Source organism: Barbatula barbatula (genome assembly GCF_947034865.1).
Source record: "Barbatula barbatula genome assembly, chromosome: 1".
NCBI classification, from domain to species: Eukaryota; Metazoa; Chordata; class Actinopteri; order Cypriniformes; family Nemacheilidae; genus Barbatula; species Barbatula barbatula.
The window spans coordinates 12,792,614-12,810,977 of record NC_136766.1 but is presented as its reverse complement, the minus strand read 5'-3'; the positions used below and the strand labels follow the sequence as shown (position 1 = coordinate 12,810,977).

The 18,364-nt window shown below is 37.5% G+C and overlaps 3 protein-coding genes across 3 annotated transcripts in view; all 3 read right to left on the bottom strand.

Annotated features, from left to right (window-relative positions):
• Window positions 1-2,226, bottom strand: part of cdh16 (cadherin 16, KSP-cadherin) — a 29,021-nt gene extending 26,795 nt beyond the window's left edge. The window contains exon 1 of the mRNA XM_079487541.1: window positions 2,170-2,226. The gene's annotated coding sequence lies outside the window, so the exon portion shown is untranslated. The remainder of the gene's footprint in view (window positions 1-2,169) is intronic.
• A 1,248-nt stretch (window positions 2,227-3,474) lies between these two features.
• On the bottom strand, window positions 3,475-5,988 carry rrad (Ras-related associated with diabetes). The gene is made up of 5 exons (XM_079466086.1): window positions 5,898-5,988; window positions 5,359-5,723; window positions 5,042-5,115; window positions 4,728-4,932; window positions 3,475-4,504 (listed from the first exon to the last, which is right to left on the bottom strand). The coding sequence occupies exons 2-5, from the start codon at window positions 5,711-5,713 to the stop codon at window positions 4,227-4,229; spliced, it is 912 nt and encodes a 303-aa protein (XP_079322212.1). The 5' UTR covers window positions 5,714-5,723; window positions 5,898-5,988; the 3' UTR covers window positions 3,475-4,226.
• A 661-nt stretch (window positions 5,989-6,649) lies between these two features.
• On the bottom strand, window positions 6,650-9,305 carry ciao2b (cytosolic iron-sulfur assembly component 2B). Its single transcript, XM_079456413.1, has 5 exons — window positions 9,023-9,305; window positions 8,608-8,687; window positions 8,371-8,496; window positions 8,238-8,283; window positions 6,650-7,896 (listed from the first exon to the last, which is right to left on the bottom strand). The coding sequence occupies exons 1-5, from the start codon at window positions 9,147-9,149 to the stop codon at window positions 7,796-7,798; spliced, it is 480 nt and encodes a 159-aa protein (XP_079312539.1). The 5' UTR covers window positions 9,150-9,305; the 3' UTR covers window positions 6,650-7,795.
• Between the last annotated feature and the right edge of the window lie 9,059 nt (window positions 9,306-18,364).

Sequence of the window (18,364 nt, the reverse complement as noted above, 5' to 3'; positions counted from 1 at the left end):
GGATAAATACTGTCTGAGCAGACTGGTGAGGTAAATATATGAATCAGACATCACTTGTCACTATATGTTAAATTAAATATTATGTGGCCATAATTTTTTTTTCAGAAATAAGGCTAGGATAATTATCCACCCACTCACATGTAGACCATTATACATGATTTGGCGAATGCAATGACTGTTTTGATAGCATGACGTCAAACACAGAAAACGCTAAGCGAAGAGCACTGGGACCCAAGCAGTCCTTCATAAATGCCACCAATTACAATGTCAAAGTGAAAAGCTTTTTGGAGAGCAACAGGGCTATTACTAAACGACATCTGGTAAAGATGTCTGACATTGGGTTGAAGTAAACCATTGTACAGGAGTTCCATATTTAGTTTGGTGGCTACTGGTTGGTGTGAATGCCTACTCATAATTATACCTTGAGTTCGGAGAGCTCTGGTGAGTGAGAAGTGGTGTTTATTGAACGGTACAATAGCTTTCTTCCTTTTAATCTCTTCCCTGTATTGCTTTTATTGAGAAATCTCTGATAGACCTTTTCTATATTGAGAAGTTATTATGTATAAAGTTATTATCATATTAATACATTGCTCTGAACCTAGCGGTTATTCACAACCAAGGACAGTCCACTTTAAGTTAATAAATACCATGTAAAAATGTCTCTTTCACTGAGTTTCAATGTTTTTTGGTATAGTCTCTAGTCTCTAGTCTCTAGTCTCTAGTCTCTCCCTGCACTTGGGTTCTTCTCTACCACATCCCTGACATATATATATATGGAGAGTCTAAAACCTGCCTTTATACTCTTTTGGCTTGGTAACTGCAACTGCATGTTCACCGGTTTTGCCAACAACTTTTATTAATTGCACCTTCATAGCCAATCTGTCTAGGCTACTTCAGTAGACACAATTTACAACTAAACACAAGATTAACAGCTCAGCTGGTAAAGATCAACATCATTCCATATTGACACCGACTGTGATCTCTAGAGTTCATGTATAAAATGAACCTATGTGATATCCTATTTTTATCTTTAATCTTAACTCAACCTTTGTTTTCTTGTGTTATACATTTTGTTTATTGTTATAATTTAATAATAATAATAATAAATGCTAAAATAATAATTTACCAATAAAATATACAATTATCCCTTCCTTGAACCGCCACCTTAACGTGGTGGAAGGGTTTGAGTACCCGAGTGACCCTAGGAGCTATGTTGTCGGGGGCTATATGCCCCTGGTAGGGTCTCCCAAGGCAAACAGGTCCTAGGTGACGGGTCAGACTAAGAGTGGTTCAAAAACCCCTTATGATGTTGAATATAACAAGGACCGTGACGTCGCCCGGTATGGCGCAACCGGGGCACCACCCTGGAGCCAGGCCCGGGGTCGGTGCTCATATGCGAGCGCCTGGTGGCCGGGCCTTTCCCCACGGGGTCCGGCCGGGCTCAGCCCGAAGGAGCGACGTGGGGCCGCCTTCCCGTGGGCTCACCACGTGCGGGAGGGACCATAGGGGGTCGGTGCGTAGTGGACACAGAAGCTAGCTCTAGGGACGTGGAATGTCACCTCGCTGGCGGGGAAGGAGCCTGAGATGGTGCGTGAGGTTGAGAGGTTCCGACTAGAGATAGTCAGGATCACCTCTACGCATGGCTTGGGCTCTGGAACCACACTCCTCGAGAGAGGATGGACACTTCATCACTCTGGAGTTGCCCATGGGGAGAGGCGGCGGGCTGGTGTGGGTCTGCTTATAGCCCCCCAGCTCTCCCGCCATGTGTTGGAGTTTACCCTGGTGAACGAGAGGGTCGTTTCCCTGCACCTACGGGTCGGGGCTAGGTCTCTCACTGTTGTTTGTGCCTATGGGCCGAACGGCAGTGCAGAGTACCCGACCTTCTTGGAGTCTCTGGGAGGGGTGCTGGAAAGTACTCCGACTGGGGACTCCGTCGTCCTACTGGGGGACTTCAACGCCCATGTCGGCAACGACAGTGACACCTGGAGGGGCGTGATTGGGAGGAACGGCCCCCCTGATCTGAACCCGAGCGGTGTTCAGTTATTGGACTTCTGTGCTAGTCACAGTTTGTCTATATGTTGTAAATTAAATTGTGCCCAGCATAAGTATAATGCCACTAATATTTAAACTTTCCAAAGTCATTTTGTCCTAATTAAAGATAGCACTCACCTTAGTGAGGTACCATGGGAAAATACCATCATAGTTTTCTGGAACACCAATCTTAAGATGAGCACTCTCAGAAAGCAACATTTTCTGAGACAACACCTAAAATAGAAAGCAATTAATTGCATATGTTAAATCATGGTGAGTGATAAACATCTAGACATCTATTTCAGACAAAACAAGAAAAAAATCAAACTTACACCAAATGCAATAAACCAGGCACTAAAAGATTTCATTGTGCATAGAGTGGCCTTCATGCCTAAAACAAAAATATGTATTGTTTTATAATTTACAACAAAAGAGCTTTTAGACAGAAGGTGTAATTGTTTTTCCCCTCAGTGTGCAGATGTTTTCATTAATTTAAGTAAAACAACAAAAGTCGAACAAAATAAAAAATGCCATCAGACAGCAGTTAATGATTGACTCAGTGTGTTAACAGCAAACACATCTCATTAATGTAACATCACGTCAAGAGTTAAATTACACAAGCGCTATTAGGAAAATGCATTTACTTTGAGATTTAACATGGATGGGTACAAGATTGAAATGTTTTTTTTCTTAACTAATTCATAAAACAAAACAGTTGAAACAGTCATGTAACCAGTGGTTACCCAATAAAAAGTGTAAATCTTAAATATTTAACATATATATATATATATATATATATATATATATATATATATATATATATTATATTTAAATAATTATGATTAGTTATAATTATACCAACACTAGTCATAAATAGTTGATTTGTGGTTTAATACTATAATTTTGTTGCTGCCTTAAATGAAGCATAAACAAATTGTCTGTAAAGTAATTTCATCCTTTAAATCTTGAGTGATGCATTGTTTAAATTATTTTGATAAGTAAAATCCCAATCTCATAATCTCCGTGTATGCTATTCAGGCTACTCATGCAGAATTAGAACACAAATCAAGGAAAACTACAACAGAATTATCTTAATTTAAGCAACATTATAAAGGATTACAGATAAGAGTCAACTACGTAATGCTTCTTGTTCTGTTTGTCCTATTGTTCTTTTCTTATGTTGTTTAAAAAAGTCCAGCTCTTACCTTTCGTCCACACGTCCAGTGAGCAGAGTGAGAATGGTTTTGGATGTTAGACGAACATTGCATCTGCTCTCTCTCCGATTAATGATTAGCTTTCTTAATTTGGCTCAGAAAACCTTTAACTACCTTGTTTCCTCCAATTATACAACATACTGGTAGGTCTCTGTCATACTAGAGCTTCAAAGGAGTGTTTGAATGAATATTTTGTTAGTAGTGGAAAAGACAGATATAACATGATTTTAAACCATAATTATAATTTTATTATAAAACCAATGTAAACATGTAACAAAATTAACAACTCAATAATATTAAATGCGGTAAGTGCAAATCAAATATTTTTAAAACAGCTCACAACACATTATTTATTGCTTCTATGCCATTTGCACATGGAGCATGTTGGAGTGACTGAACATGTCAGATTTCTCCTGTTAAAACGTATTATATTGCCTCTTGCCCTAAACCGCCCCCCCCCCCCCCCCCCGAAACCCAAACCCTTCGAGTTATGTGTCTTGGCTGAGTTACGAACCTGCATACTCAGTTTCAAGTAACATTTGATATCATATGTCATATAAACAAGAGAAAAATACTTGTGCTCATCTTCTGGGGTGCATTCCACGTCTGATAATCAGTACAGATAGGGTACACGTGTAAAAAAAGAACCTTTGTCTTTTGCTTCTGAGTAAGCATCACCTTAGCTCTCAAAAGGGAACATTGTGGATTTACCCCCGGTGTACAATCGACAACTATACATGTTAAGGCAGCGGAAAACACAAAATAAAAAACAGAAATAAATTAAATTAAATAAAACAACATTGAAATGCCTCATGCCGGTTAACATAATCAACATGATTTTGTTAATCATTTCATATAATCTCTTCTTCAGTTTACAAAACATGTTAATATTTGTATGTACAGCTATGGAGTCCTTATATTAGTATTAAAAACACACAGCTTCTGGTCATGGGTACGAGAAGGCATATCAGTCCAGTTTTTTTAGAGCACTGACAAGTCATGACAAGATTTAGACTTCTGTCTAAAAGCCATCTTCTTGTTCTTGCGGGCCACCATGCGGCCAAGGAAACGCTTGGCCTTCTTGCTGATGCTCTCGCGCCGCTTGCAGTTGGCCATGCGTCGGGCGTTCTCTTCCTTACTGTCCTTGCGTAGACGTATTTGCCGCACGATGCCCTCGAAGAGGTCACGGACATTGTGATGCAGGGAGGCCGAGGTCTCTATGAACTTGCAGTCAAACACTACGGCACATGCACTGCCCTCTAGAGAGAAAAGACAAGAACAGAGATGCAGATACAGGTGAGCAATGACTCCAGAGGGACAGAGACTATTGTGTTATCATTACTATGCCTCCCGGCTGCTCCTCGAACCTCAGGAGACACTGAGTACTTGTTTACCCAAAACCTCTAACTTGACTTCCTACTCTTTAGCCAACCAGAGGTTTGACAATTTCATCAAATTAATGATAACACAAATCAATCTTACCATCCATCGACACTTCTCTGGAGCGCACTAGGTCACTCTTGTTTCCAACCAGGATGATGGGGATGTTCTCTGACTGTCGCGCTCTGCGCAGTTGAATTCGTAGCTCTGAAGCCTTTTCAAAGCTGGACTTGTCTGTCACAGAGTACACTATGACATAGGCGTCTCCCATTCGCATACACTGGTCTTTCAGCCACCCGCTATTATCCTAAAGAAATAGATTGTTACCACGTCGAAAAGACTCTTTTTTAAAGTATTTTTTTATTATTTAGTGTGGTACATTGTAATGTAAGTATATTGTGTGTTCTCATTCTTACCTGTTCCCATATGTCATACAGAAGAATTGATGTCTCCTCATCGTCAACAATAAGAGATCTGTCATATGTGTTTCCTGAAATATACAGTGAAATATGTAAGTGAACATCTTTAGTGTGTAGACTTTGTAATCCTTTCACCAAAAAAGCTAGCTTGACCAAGAACACCGCCTGCATAGGTATGTCAGATCTCCTACAGTCTGTTGCATGCAAACAGTCGTGACTGAAGGGCTGTCCTCAATCGATGCACCTCTACCACCGTCAACGCTTCTCGCACAGCACTATACAATATCTATTGTAAAATACATCACAAAAAATACCTGTTTCCTCGCAGTCGTTGCTATCTTCAACCCCACCGAATATTCTCGCCAAGCTGGATTTCCCAACGCCGTGCTCGCCCAAAAGAACCACCTTGTAGACTTGCCCCTCCGAATCACTGCCGGAGGATATGACCGAGTCGGAAGAGTCGGACACGCAGCTGTTTCTGTGCTCATCTCCGGGACTGAAGCGAATCAGGCTGGACAACTCGCCGGTCTCTACCGCTGGCATCGAGCGCAGTTCACGGTCGTCCACTGGCATGCTTCTCCTGTGCAAGTTCTGCAGGTGAACGGGAAAAGGCATGCTACCTCTCCTCTTATCCATGTTCCTGAACTTGTCACCTTTGTTTAAAGTCATGACTCCAATCCTGTGTAAAGCGTAATTGTTGTCAAAACACTTCTGTGTAGTCTATAATACATACAGTTTAGATTTCAACACGTCCCTATAGTACGTTCAATTATTATAGAAACTATTTTAGAGGTTACAGTTATCTATAATATTATAGGAATTCTCACGCAGCATCTCTAAACAGAATACTTACTTATGATTTCGGCTGTAGAGTCTTCTCTTCAATTCCAGTGTTGAAAATCCTTTCGTTAATCCGGTTATTTCTCCCCTGACGTTTTCGGTTGTGGTCTGTGATGATGAGACGGATCCCCGTATTTATTGCGCTCGGCAGTCAGTGACGTCAGACCGAGGGATGGGAGGGGAGGGCTTGCCTGGGAGAATCACGTACCTCTTTTTAGTAGTAACATCACTGTGAGATGATGGAGGGGTGGAATCCGGTACATGCGAGTGATTCACAATTCTGCGAGGGCGACCAGCAGAGAGGGTCTTTCCTCCCCCTACACATGTGATAGCTGAAGGTACGTGTTCATGTTCAGCCTCCATGACAGCTATGATGCACGTAGTAGATATGTAATTTGTCCAAATTATTGCTATATTTTAAGATTATTTCATGAAGTCCTGCATTACTAGATTAATCTACCAAACAGGTATTCTCAAGGGCAAAATTACACCTCGGTACATTGGTAATTTTTTGTTGGTACGTAAACATGAAGCACATTTACAAAAGATTCAACGCTGCCATCTAGTGGTAAGCAACTTATCTATCGTTACAGGTGGCCGTTAGTTTATCAAACCTGAGTCAGACAAAAGAGTAAAAAACGGTACATATGACTTGATTTTTTGCTAATATAATCCCGTTCTCATAATTATTATTCAAATGAATCTACTGTGTAGAGACTAGGGCCTACTCGAAATGACAAACAGGCAATGAATGCAAAATGTTATATTACACACACTGGGCTTAGATATTTATTATGTGAAGATGGTTTGTGATTGTAATGACTTCTCAAGATAATGATATCTTTATATTCTCTTATAGCAGCCAAAAATCACCTATTATGCCAAAATCTGTAATATTACTGCTTGATGACTTCTATAGTCATGTAAGCAAAACCTTGCTCATGGTCCTGCATGTGGGGGTGTATTGAAGATGACTAAATGTACATCATTACAATGACAATGCTATTATACAACACGTTTTGAGCTGATTAAGTCTTTCAAATATATTTCTGTTATAACATGATTTACCACAGGTGATATTTATTTATACAATTTTATTAGGTGGATGTTGGCATTTATTTTCATGACCTATGAAAAAAACTTGCACCATTAGCTAGCCTGTTTATAAAAACTGTGATCGAAGATGTGCTATATTACGTGAAATCGTATCTATCATGCATATTTAATGCTTGCCAGCGAAAGCACTTTTGAGTCTTGAAAGCCAAGCATAATCTAAATAGATTTCCACCTATTGTACTTTCACATTTCATTGTCCTCTGTTCTTTATTGTCCTCTGTTCTTTTATTATCCTTTCACCATTATAAATCATAAGGTTTAATTATAACACCGATGAGTAACTTGAGTAAAAAAACATACAAAGGACTACAGTTTCCGTACAAAAATCATGCTCAACTTTAGCATCTATAACAAAGAAAGAGATAAGTTAATTAGAGTTAAAGCTAGACCCTGCTTGTATACATGGTCCGATTCTATTATTAAGCAGCAAATCAGATCACACGCACAATAAAACATTCCTAATTCATTTTATTAGTCTCCACCACTCACAGAATGTTCTGTCCCTTTCACACTGGTTATTACAATAGTTAACAGAAAGGCCATTCTTGATCTCGCTGAACTGCTTTGAGATGTGGACGTGCAATACGAGACGCAATTGGTTATTTGAGACTCAACATTCAGATTCAGATTTTAATGGCACTGTTCTTGGCTAATATCAAAATATATGGAAACACTTTGCAAGGTTGTACTTGTTAACAGTAGTTAACTACATTAGTAAACATGATTAGATTACAGATAACAGGAAAGTCTGCCAAAAGTGACTACCACAGTTCTTGCTTTTAGGGTTTCTTCTGATCACATGACTCTACTGGAAAGACACTGGTTGACCACCTCCAGCAGCTGAGAGTTCTCCAGAGCGGCTGCCACTCTCTCTTTGTCTGCAAGCTGCTTATTAACTGGGGAAGAACAACAAACAGCCAAGCAAGCTTTACTGATGAGTTTAAAATGCAAAATACCATTCACCATTAAAACAATAGTTCACCCAAAAATCTGTCTTTATTGGGGGAAAAAACTGGTTTGTAACGACAAAATAATTTAGAAATAACACCTAAAAACCACAACCCCCCACCCCCCCCGACAATAGCACCATAAAATTAGTCCACACAAATAATTTACTGACAAAAACTTAATTAGCATAACCATTTTAATGATGGTAAAATTCTGACAAAGTTGGAAGGGTCTGATGAACTATTTTTTGGGGGTGAACACATTCAACGTTTTTTTCATGGATGTTTACCTGCATCCTCAGAGGCGTGTGTGCCAGGTGTGATGTGGACATCAATCTAACAAAGAAAGAGACAAATGCCCTAGATGAGAAAAGCAAATCCAACAATTCCATTTTGATTTTAAAGAATCTCTTTCAAACTTACCTTAAATCTGTTTGGCAGGGAGCGCAGGAGCTTGACTTTGATTGACAGGCCAATAAGGGTGGCCATACTGCAGTGCGGGATGGTAGGAGTGAACTCCACCGACACTGCGCTCTCTTGATCATTCACCTGCTCACAGACCAAAATTTGATGAATGTATAGGTGATCTAGAACGACATAAACCAATGGATAAAAACGATTTAAAACGATTAAAGGAAATGTCTTAATGATCAGACTTACATTAACACGCATCTGTTCCACAACATTCAGTTCTTCGAGGGACAGTGGGTGCTCAGGATCATTAATTGATCTGATTAGATGTACTCTTGGGGTTAAGGGTTGATTCCAAATGATTTTTGTTTTCTTTAGAGCCTACTTCTAAAAACCAGTTACTGTCAAATTGACAAGAAAGTCCCCTTATGAAAGGAACCATGGTTTTATTACAGAAAATGTACGGTATGATTGATAGAGGATTGCTTAGCTTCATTCTTATGTTACCACAGTTTTACTACAAAAATGGTTAAGCATGATTCCTGTTCTTAGACCATTTAACAGTAGTAAAAAAATCAAACGCTAATTTTCGTGCAATGCTACAATGCCGACTTGTAAGGACATCTTTAATAACACAGCTTAAGTTAAATGTGAGGAAGGATATCAAAGATCTCCCTGTCATCGATGGGATCAGCAACATCCTCATCTTCATCAGCGGCTGTGCAGAGTCTCTCTCCTGATCGCTGAAATATCAGAGGATTGGCGTTTTCTAGTCGCGTTCCACCCGACATATGTTAACTGTTCACAAACAATCCTTTGAAAAGAGGACGTTTTAAACTGCGCTGTTGTAAGAGCTATAATAATAGTGAAAATGCGACACACTACAATATTACGAGGCGCACAAACAAGCAAGGGACTGTCGCATTTCCTGACCAACCGGATGCACCATTTAAGCTTTTCAAAATAAAAGGTTTAAAAAATATTTGGCTGTCACGCTAAAAGCTAAGTAAATTGTATTGCAAAATTTTTATCAAATAATTGGTAATAATAACAATAATACATGTTTTATTATTATACATTTATTTCTATAGTATATATATATAAAACTATAATTGTATATTTACAAATATCAAAAGTAGACATCAAAAATATGTTTTAGTTATTACATTAAAACGTATCTGTGTGATGAAGTCTGGTGTGGCATTGAATGAGCTATACTTTAAAACTATTTAACAGATTTGGGTTATCTGAGAAAATCGTGGATTAAAGTATTATTCTGTCCATTTCCTTGCTCTCGTTTAAGAAAGCAAGTTCGAGGAAATAACTTTTGAATTTATTTAAAAAGATTGTAGGACCATATTATTGAAATAACACAGCCATGGTCAAAAAGTTGCTTCTGTTATAGGTGGCTGAAGGTGCTTCACATGAGCACAAACAGTAATCTGACATTTTCTGAAGTTTTAAACCCCTAGGATACTGAATAAAGTTAAATGATTATTTACAGATAGGAATAAATAACAATACTAAGGAATTTTTAAATGAATCTTTATAAAGCCGTTGCCAATTCCTTGCTTTGTTTACTCATTTTCTTTGTTTCCTTATCATTCTATTTTGCTCTAATTAAATACATTTTGCTTATTTGAATTATTACGTTATTTATATTTTGGCATTTCGAGGATGCAATAGTGCATGCATTATTAAATTAATACTAATTCTGATACATTTCAGGACATACGTTTATGGATACTTTATAATGAGCCTCTTCTTGAGAGACTGAATAACAAAGGATTTATAGACAAAGAGATTATCAAAAAGATCACACATGCCATATTTAATGGACAAGTGCTTTTATTGCAGGCCCTGTTCCAGCCAGTAAGGCTTAAAATCTGGCAACACTGTACTGCTCTGTCCTGCAAAAGGATTAGCATTTTTATCATCCGCTGGCTTCTTCTGTGTTTCTGGGAAGGTCAGAAGGTATGTAGTTAACTGTAATATGCATACTAGGCTTGAATGGGCTTTACAGTGCAACAAACGGCTGCATATAAACCCTGTGTATAAATGACATTTAGTTTTTATCTAGTTTTTTAATGTCCTTATTTAAGATTTTATATAGTTTTATGTATTATTTATATATATCAGATATTTCATGATGAACGTTTGAGAAAAGGGCATTGCTTCAATTTGATGAACTTTAGTTTTTAAATTCAGTTTCTGCATGTGCACAAGACAGCAGACCCAATGCCCACTAGGGAGCAGTGTTACACCATTGTATATTTCCTATTTTATGACAAAAATTACAGTAATCCGAGCTCAATTTAATGCCAGTCGACTCGATAGAGAAATCATATGATCTCTGACATCATTCTTTTTCTCCATTGGTTTAATACAAATAAGAGGATTATTTAAGGTGCTGTTCAAACCATCTCAATTTCTTTCCATAATGCCCAGATTACTGGATTTTCATATACAGATATTGCGATTTGTTAATAAGAAATGTCTTGTTAGATAAAGAGACACGATTGACTCAGTTGTTTGTTTAGGACAGAAGCTGAAGACGATGAAATTTGTAACACACACACATTTACTTTTTTCTCATTTGGTCCCCACAATGGAAGCTTCACCTGTACACACAACGCTATCCACAAAACATCCTGAAGGTCATTTGCACTCTCTTGCAACGTTTGGTCTGTACAGGGGTCGGGAATAATACTTGAAACTGGGCCTGTGTTAGTCCTATTAAGTGCCTTTGGCATTTTCAGTTGAAGGAGACATGTTATTGTGTTATAAGTTCAGAATGTCCCGCAGGAAGGCTTTTAAAAATCCTGCAAAAGGCTAAACAACCAAGCTTGCAATGGCCAGTAAAAATGAACATTATCATATAGCAGATATATAGCACAGAGGACAAACGTAATAGATTGCAATTTCATCACCAAGGTCGCCAGAAAGAAAATTGGTGTGGCAATGCGCATTATCTAAACAAGCAAACTACTCTTTAAATAATATGTTCCGCATTTTGGATGTTCGACTGGCTGTAGTCAAGAAAAAACGTAAGTGTTACTTATATATTACACTGAAGTCATTGAGAAACTTCAGAAAATGTTTATGTTTTAGTCGATGACTGGGCTTCTGATGCTTATACAGTGGATCAATTGAAGGAGTTAAATGGTCTTTCTTCTTTGTTACAAGGCTCAGTGGCCCCAACGAAAATTAAATCTTGGTCATTGCAATCAAGTGGGTAAATGAAGATATTAGTTCTTTAAAGAGACAGTGTCGGAAAGCAGAACGAACCTGGGAATCAACTGGACATCATGTTCGTTTGGAATGTAAGAAGGGCCAATTGTAATCGTTTAAGAAGTGAGATTTGCTTATTTTTCTAATTTAATTGATATCATCCTTCAGAATCATGGGTTGTTATTTAATGCATTTAATACATTTACCAGACCACAACCTATTGCTTTAAGTCCCATTGTAACAATTCAGGTCTGAAGGACGATGCCACAGTTGAAACTGGAGTGAACAGAAGGTTTAATGAAGGTGCACAAACAACAGGTTAAATCCACAAGTAAAGCTACAGGTAAAAAACAACAAAACACTGATAACATACAAGTGATCATGCAAAACAGGTCAATTCCAAGGAAACCTGGTCTGCGCCAGTAACCAGTAACCAGTAACCAGTAACCAGTAACCAGTAACCAGTAACCAGTAACCAGTAACCAGTAACCAGTAACCAGTAACCAGTAACCAGTAACCAGTAACCAGTAACCAGTAACCAGTAACCATACAAGGACATTTACAACTAGACTTACAATGAACAAAGACACTAGACACAATGAACAAAAACACTAGGCAAACATATATAGTGTCCAGTGGATGTGGTACAGGTGTGAGTGCAATCAAGGGATAATCAGGTGCAAGGGGTTTTGGGAAGTGTAGTGCGTAATGTTAAATCCGGAGAATGGGACCTGGTGAAGCTGGGGGAAGGCACTGATGCAGGGGGTGTGGCTGGAGGCGGTGGAGATGTAAACCATAGATTGCAGGTCTTTTATGTAATGTTTAGTGAATAAGGTGCCTATATAAGGGCTTCTATTATTCCTTTAGCCATTCGTGAGGGTAATCCTGGTTGTAAGGATGTATTGTCAGATTCCTTTGCTCCTGTATGTGAGCAGGATTCTTCAGAGATTGTGCAACGATTGAAAACTTCTAGTTGTTTTACTGATGTTGTTCCAACAAGACGATTTGTGTTATTGGTCCTATTGTATGGTCTATAGTGAATAGTTATCTTGTTTCTGGATGTGTTCCAGATGAACTAAAGATTGCTAAAGTCCAACCACTCTTAAAGAAGCCTTCACTTGATCCTGCAGTTGTTAATAATCAAATACCTAATTCTAAGATACCTTTTATTGTAAAAATAATAGAAATGACAGAAGCAAAACATTTTTTGAATGTCTTTAATGAGAATAATATTTTTGAGAAATTTCAGTCTGGTTTCAGAGCTGGTTATAGTATAGTAGCTCTTTTACGAGTGACTAATGAATTATTGATGGCGAAAAATACAGGTGAATGTGTGACAGCCTGTTTGTGTAGAAATATTCGTTATTATTTAGTTATTAGTTATTATTTATGGGTTTTTTGTACCACCTATCTGATGATTTGGGTTTTGTAATATTGTTTAAATGGGTGATATTATGCCTAATGGTAAAGTGTGGTACTGTCCGGGGACAATAGGGGGAGATGCTGTCCTGACTGTGGGTTTAACGATGAGTTGAACAGGCGTATAAGAAAGTAGAAAAATCTTACAAGAGAAACTTACAAGCAACACATGTTTATTTGTGTTTGGCTTATGTGAATGACATGTAAGGTGACATAAAATTTGTAAATGTATTATGAAATTGTTGGATTATTGTATTAAAATTACTCCACGATTTATAAAGCAGCACAACTGTGTCTCTCTTTGTTTATTTCCAAACAGAAAATGTATTTACTGCATTGGATGTGCAACAAATGCTCAGTTTTAGTATTATTATATTTTACTGCAGCCTTTGATACAACTGACCACTCTATTTTAATTAATTAACATTAAATAGGTCGGGGTTTCAGGAACGGCTTTGGATTAGTTTGTGTCTTATTTGTTAAATGGGACATTCATAGTGTCAGTTGGGGATGAATCATCCCAACGTGATGAAATTGTATGTGTTGTTCCGCAGGGCTCTCTGTTAGAACCAACTTTATTTTCATTAGGTGCTGTGATCAGAAAACACAATATCAATTTTCACTGTTGTAATATGCAGATGACTTGCAGCTGTACTTATCATTGAATTCCATGGATCTACATAAATAGTGTGGATGTCAAGCATGTTTAGTTGATACAAAGAATAGAATGTAGCTAAACACATAAAAAACTGAAATTATGATAATTGGTCAGAGCTCAAATAAGATACAGGTTGAGCCTGCTATACATAATAAGCAGGTAGAAATAAATTGGGTGTTTATTTTGAAACTAATTTAAACTTTGAGTTTCATGTCAAGAAGTTGGTTCAGTCTTGTTTTTATCAGTTACGAAATGTTTCTAAAGTGAGACGGTTGTTGAATTTTAAGGACACAGAGAAGCTCATTCATGTTTTTATTTCTTCCCATCTTGACTATTGTAATGCCTTGTTTTCTTCTTTGAATCAACGTAATTTTTCGTGTTTACAATTACAGAATGCTGCAGCCAGACTACTGACACGAACAAAGTTGATTCATCATATTACACCTGTTTTAGATTTACATTGGTTACCTCTTTATTTTATGATTGTTTATACAATTTTATTATTGACATACAAAACGTTAAACAGCTTGGATCCTTTTTACTATCGCTGAGCTTTTGAGACCATAAGAAACAGCGAGATGTTTGAGATCTTCTTTTAATGAATTGCGAAAGGTTCTAAGAACCAGATATAAAACTATAGGTTATAGAGCATTTGCAGTGAGGCCTCCTAAACTATGGAATAGTTTGCCTGAGGATATCAGAGCATCTGATTTTGTCTCTATATTTAAACGTCGACTGAAAACATACAGGTATAGATGTGCTTTTAGGATTCTGTGATCTTTTGCGAGCTCTTCTGGAATGTAAGTGTCTGTAATGTATGTTATGTAAAGCACTTTGTACGTTGTAGTTTGAACGTGCTATATAAATAAAAAACCTACCTACTAACAAAAATACTGCAGTACTGACCTATATTTATAAAAAAAGCTGCAATTAACTATTATAGTTAACTACTATAATAGTTTTAGTCAGTATCCCATCTCATCCCATTCAGTATGAGACTCAGATGCCACAGCTGTTCACAAATTCACTTTTGTCTGGTATTTATGCTTTGCAAATTCCTTTGGCTGAGATTTTAAACAATATTTGCAAGTTGAATGCTCTCTCAGAGTGCCCCAGGGTAAAACTACGTTTTGCTGAGTCTTAAACTTGATTCATTTGTTGACTCTGGATTTCAGCCACACTTCTGATTAAAGACTCAATTAGCTGGTGGGTAGCCAACTGGAGACACACTCTTTGGAAACCGTTATTTGTATTTGATACTTACTAATCTGTTTGAAGAGGTAATGGTGCTGATAAGAAGTTAAACTCTTGCAGCACTATTCAATTACATCTTACATTTTGTGGCACTGTAAGCACAGTTATGTTAGATATTTCCTATCAGGCATGTCTTCTGACACTCTCACCTCAAGGCAATGCTATCCTCCAAAAAGACGTGTGAAGTGATATGTATTAATTTTAACATTCAATCTTGAATTATGTTCCTGCAGACAGTTGTGTGCCAAACATGCTGACCGCCATCCAGAGTTTGGATTGAGATGGGTTTGATGTGAGTGTTCTTAGGGAATATGCTGAGGGTGTTGGCACTGGTGATGTCACTATATTTCATATTTCGCTCTCCAGTGGGGTTGACAGGCTGAATCACTAGGTTGAGACTGGACAGACGGTGGCAGCTGTTTATTCTGCGGTTCAGCTGACTGGGCACGGAGTAACAGTTTTCGTTTTATTTTGTACTCCAGTTCAGGAATCAGAACTATAATATTTTCCTCTTTGTGTTTATGATGATTGTTCATTATTTATGATAATATTTATTATAGAAATTAATGTAATTAATGTGCGTAGCAGCTTCTCATTTTAATGCGCATGAATAAGAAATTGTATCTTGTGTATATGTGAGCAATGTGGAGATGTCAAAGTAATAAATGGTAGTAGGCTGTGTACATGAAATCTGGCTGTATTTCTACAGTAAAGATCATTGAGATAAATGACACACAACTCTAAAAGTATGTTTGGAAAAATATTAAGAGATGTTCTGCAAGATTAAAGATGAAGGGCATGCTACCATAGGGAATCACGCAGGATGCAAACAAACATAACAAACATCCCCCAGGTTTATAAGTGGTTGCAGGCACATTGTGCACGTGTTTACATGGATATGTGTGGACCATTATGCACGATTTTAATTGGAAGAATAAGAATCGCTGGTTTAGCATATTGAGCGGGGGCCGCTCTTAGATCCCTGGACCAAAAAATATTTACAGATATCACAGCATTAAAAGCAGAACTGTTGACTGTTTTTAAAAAGCCAGGCTCATCTTTATACTCTTTTTTATTTTATGGAACCAGAATTCTCAAATCTATTATTTATACAGCTCCAAACACTACCTTGTTTAAATCTCTTTTACTGCTCAGTCATTGATTGTTTTGATCTCAGCAAGACCCAGGACCTCCTTTGCTCCTCACCAGAGTCTGTTCTTCCTTTTTACTGGCCTTTATAAGATGTGAGACATATGGCCAAAAGGACACACACAGATGACAGTTGGTTTGTGCCAGCCAAGCTCCCTTTGTGTATAAACAGACTGGCAAGAAGCATTTTTTTTTTGGATGAGCTGCGTGAATGGACTTCTCATTTTCACTTCACACCCACACACATGTTGGGTCCTCATGTTTTATGGCGACGTTCCATAGACATAATGAATTTTATACCAGTTCTATGTTCTAACCTTACCCTAACACTAAATGCATCTCACAGAGATGGTTCTGCATTATACATTCTGTACAGTCAACAATTATTCAGACACCATGATATAATTTTTGATATTTTAATAAAGTAAAATAAAGTAAATGTTCTACACAAAAATTCTTCATACAGTAGACTACCAGTAAAACTGATAAAACATTAGGACCAACAATTATTCAGACACTTTCAGCATGTTTTGATATAGTTTTTCTTTAATTGCTAATGCAACATTTTTACACCACAGACTGAACAAAATTAAGCATTGCTATGGTTTTTAAAATGGTGTTATTGGTATTATTATAATTGTGTACTTATATTTAACAGCTGACAGCTATTCAACCTAATCCATTACATATCATAAGTTATCTGACACTATCAAGATGAATTTGTTTAACAGTTTAACTCTGAGTACTTATATAGTAGTCATATACAGTATTGTTACCATTGCCAAAACTAACGTGAATAAACTGTGATAATGTGACAAATGTTGAGTGTCTGAATAATGTTTGGTTTGACTGTATAATATGTATATACTTGTTTTCCTCACGTGGACCAAAATGTCCCCACAGAGTCAAAAAGAACCTGTGGCTCTTTCACGAGACACACACACACACACACACACACACACACACACTCTGGTGTCATCTGCACTGAAATGTTTAATCTTAGTTGTCTATCTTTCATTTGATTGCTAGTGGATTTGTTGTACAATGAAGAGCACCTGTTATTGGTACTTATGAAAGCAATATAAAAAACAAATGAACACTAAAGATCAACATTGTTGATGAGAACAAAGAGCTTATGGAGTCACTCCAATTATAAACCTTTGTGTGTGTGTGTGTGTGTGTGTGTGTGTGTGTGTGTGTGTGCAGCATGAGATGAACAAACATGCTCCACTATTATACATGTATAGACCATCAGTCTTATCCTTAACCGAACATTGACATCCAAACACTCCAGCTGAGCACCTGCACATGTGATCTAGTCAGGAGAAGTCAATAGGTTACATATTTCAGAACAAAGTGATTCAGGCACTTACTTTTCATACATCATCTCCACCATTAGTAGCAAACCGCTTTCAAAAGCCTTTAAACTACGGGCCTGATTTCCCTCTGCAAAAAAAATGGGACAAATTGATTAGATGAATCTAATAGTGAAGGTCCAGGATAAATGCATTTTCAGATGGCCACTTTAGCGAAGATGGAAATGACTCAGCTTTGAAGACAGGTAAAAATAAAAGTGGAGGCGTGTGTTTTCACCTAAATGAAATTAAAAGCATTCTGCAGCCCTTTCAGTTCTTCTTTCTGCTTGATATAACACCCTTTAAGTTTTCACTGGATGCTATAATGCAAAATGCGGAATGCGTTTCTTATGTAATTCCACTAACGTCCTGCTCAATGGTAGGTCTGTGAACAGGGTCTGTGAAACCTATGGCCAGGTTTCACAGACAAGGCTTAAGGCTAGTCCCAGACTAAAATGAATGTGTCACCTGTTTTAACTGAATATAACTTGACCAGAATATTTCAATGCCATTGTTTTGTCTCGAGATGCACACCAGTAATGCTTTCTTCTAAGGATTTTTTTATTAAAGCGACATAAACATCCTAAATCAACTAAGGCATGGCTTAAACTAAGACGTGTCTGTGAAATGGGGCTTATATACTGTATCTATGCATGCATGAAAGTAAACATTTGACCATTGTTGATGAAATACCAACATTTACACAACGTTCCATGCAGCATCACCACAATCAGTTTGGGTGGATGCCATTTAGGTATTTAACACAAGATTAGGAAAATAAGCAAAAACCAAAGCACTTCCATTAAAGAAATAGTTCACCCCAAAAAATGGTCCACCATTTTTGAGTAAACCATTCCTTTAACCTTGCTACATGATATATGTTATGTATCAGTTGGCCCCCATTATTATTTAAGGGCTAGTCACAAGCTATTGTGATATT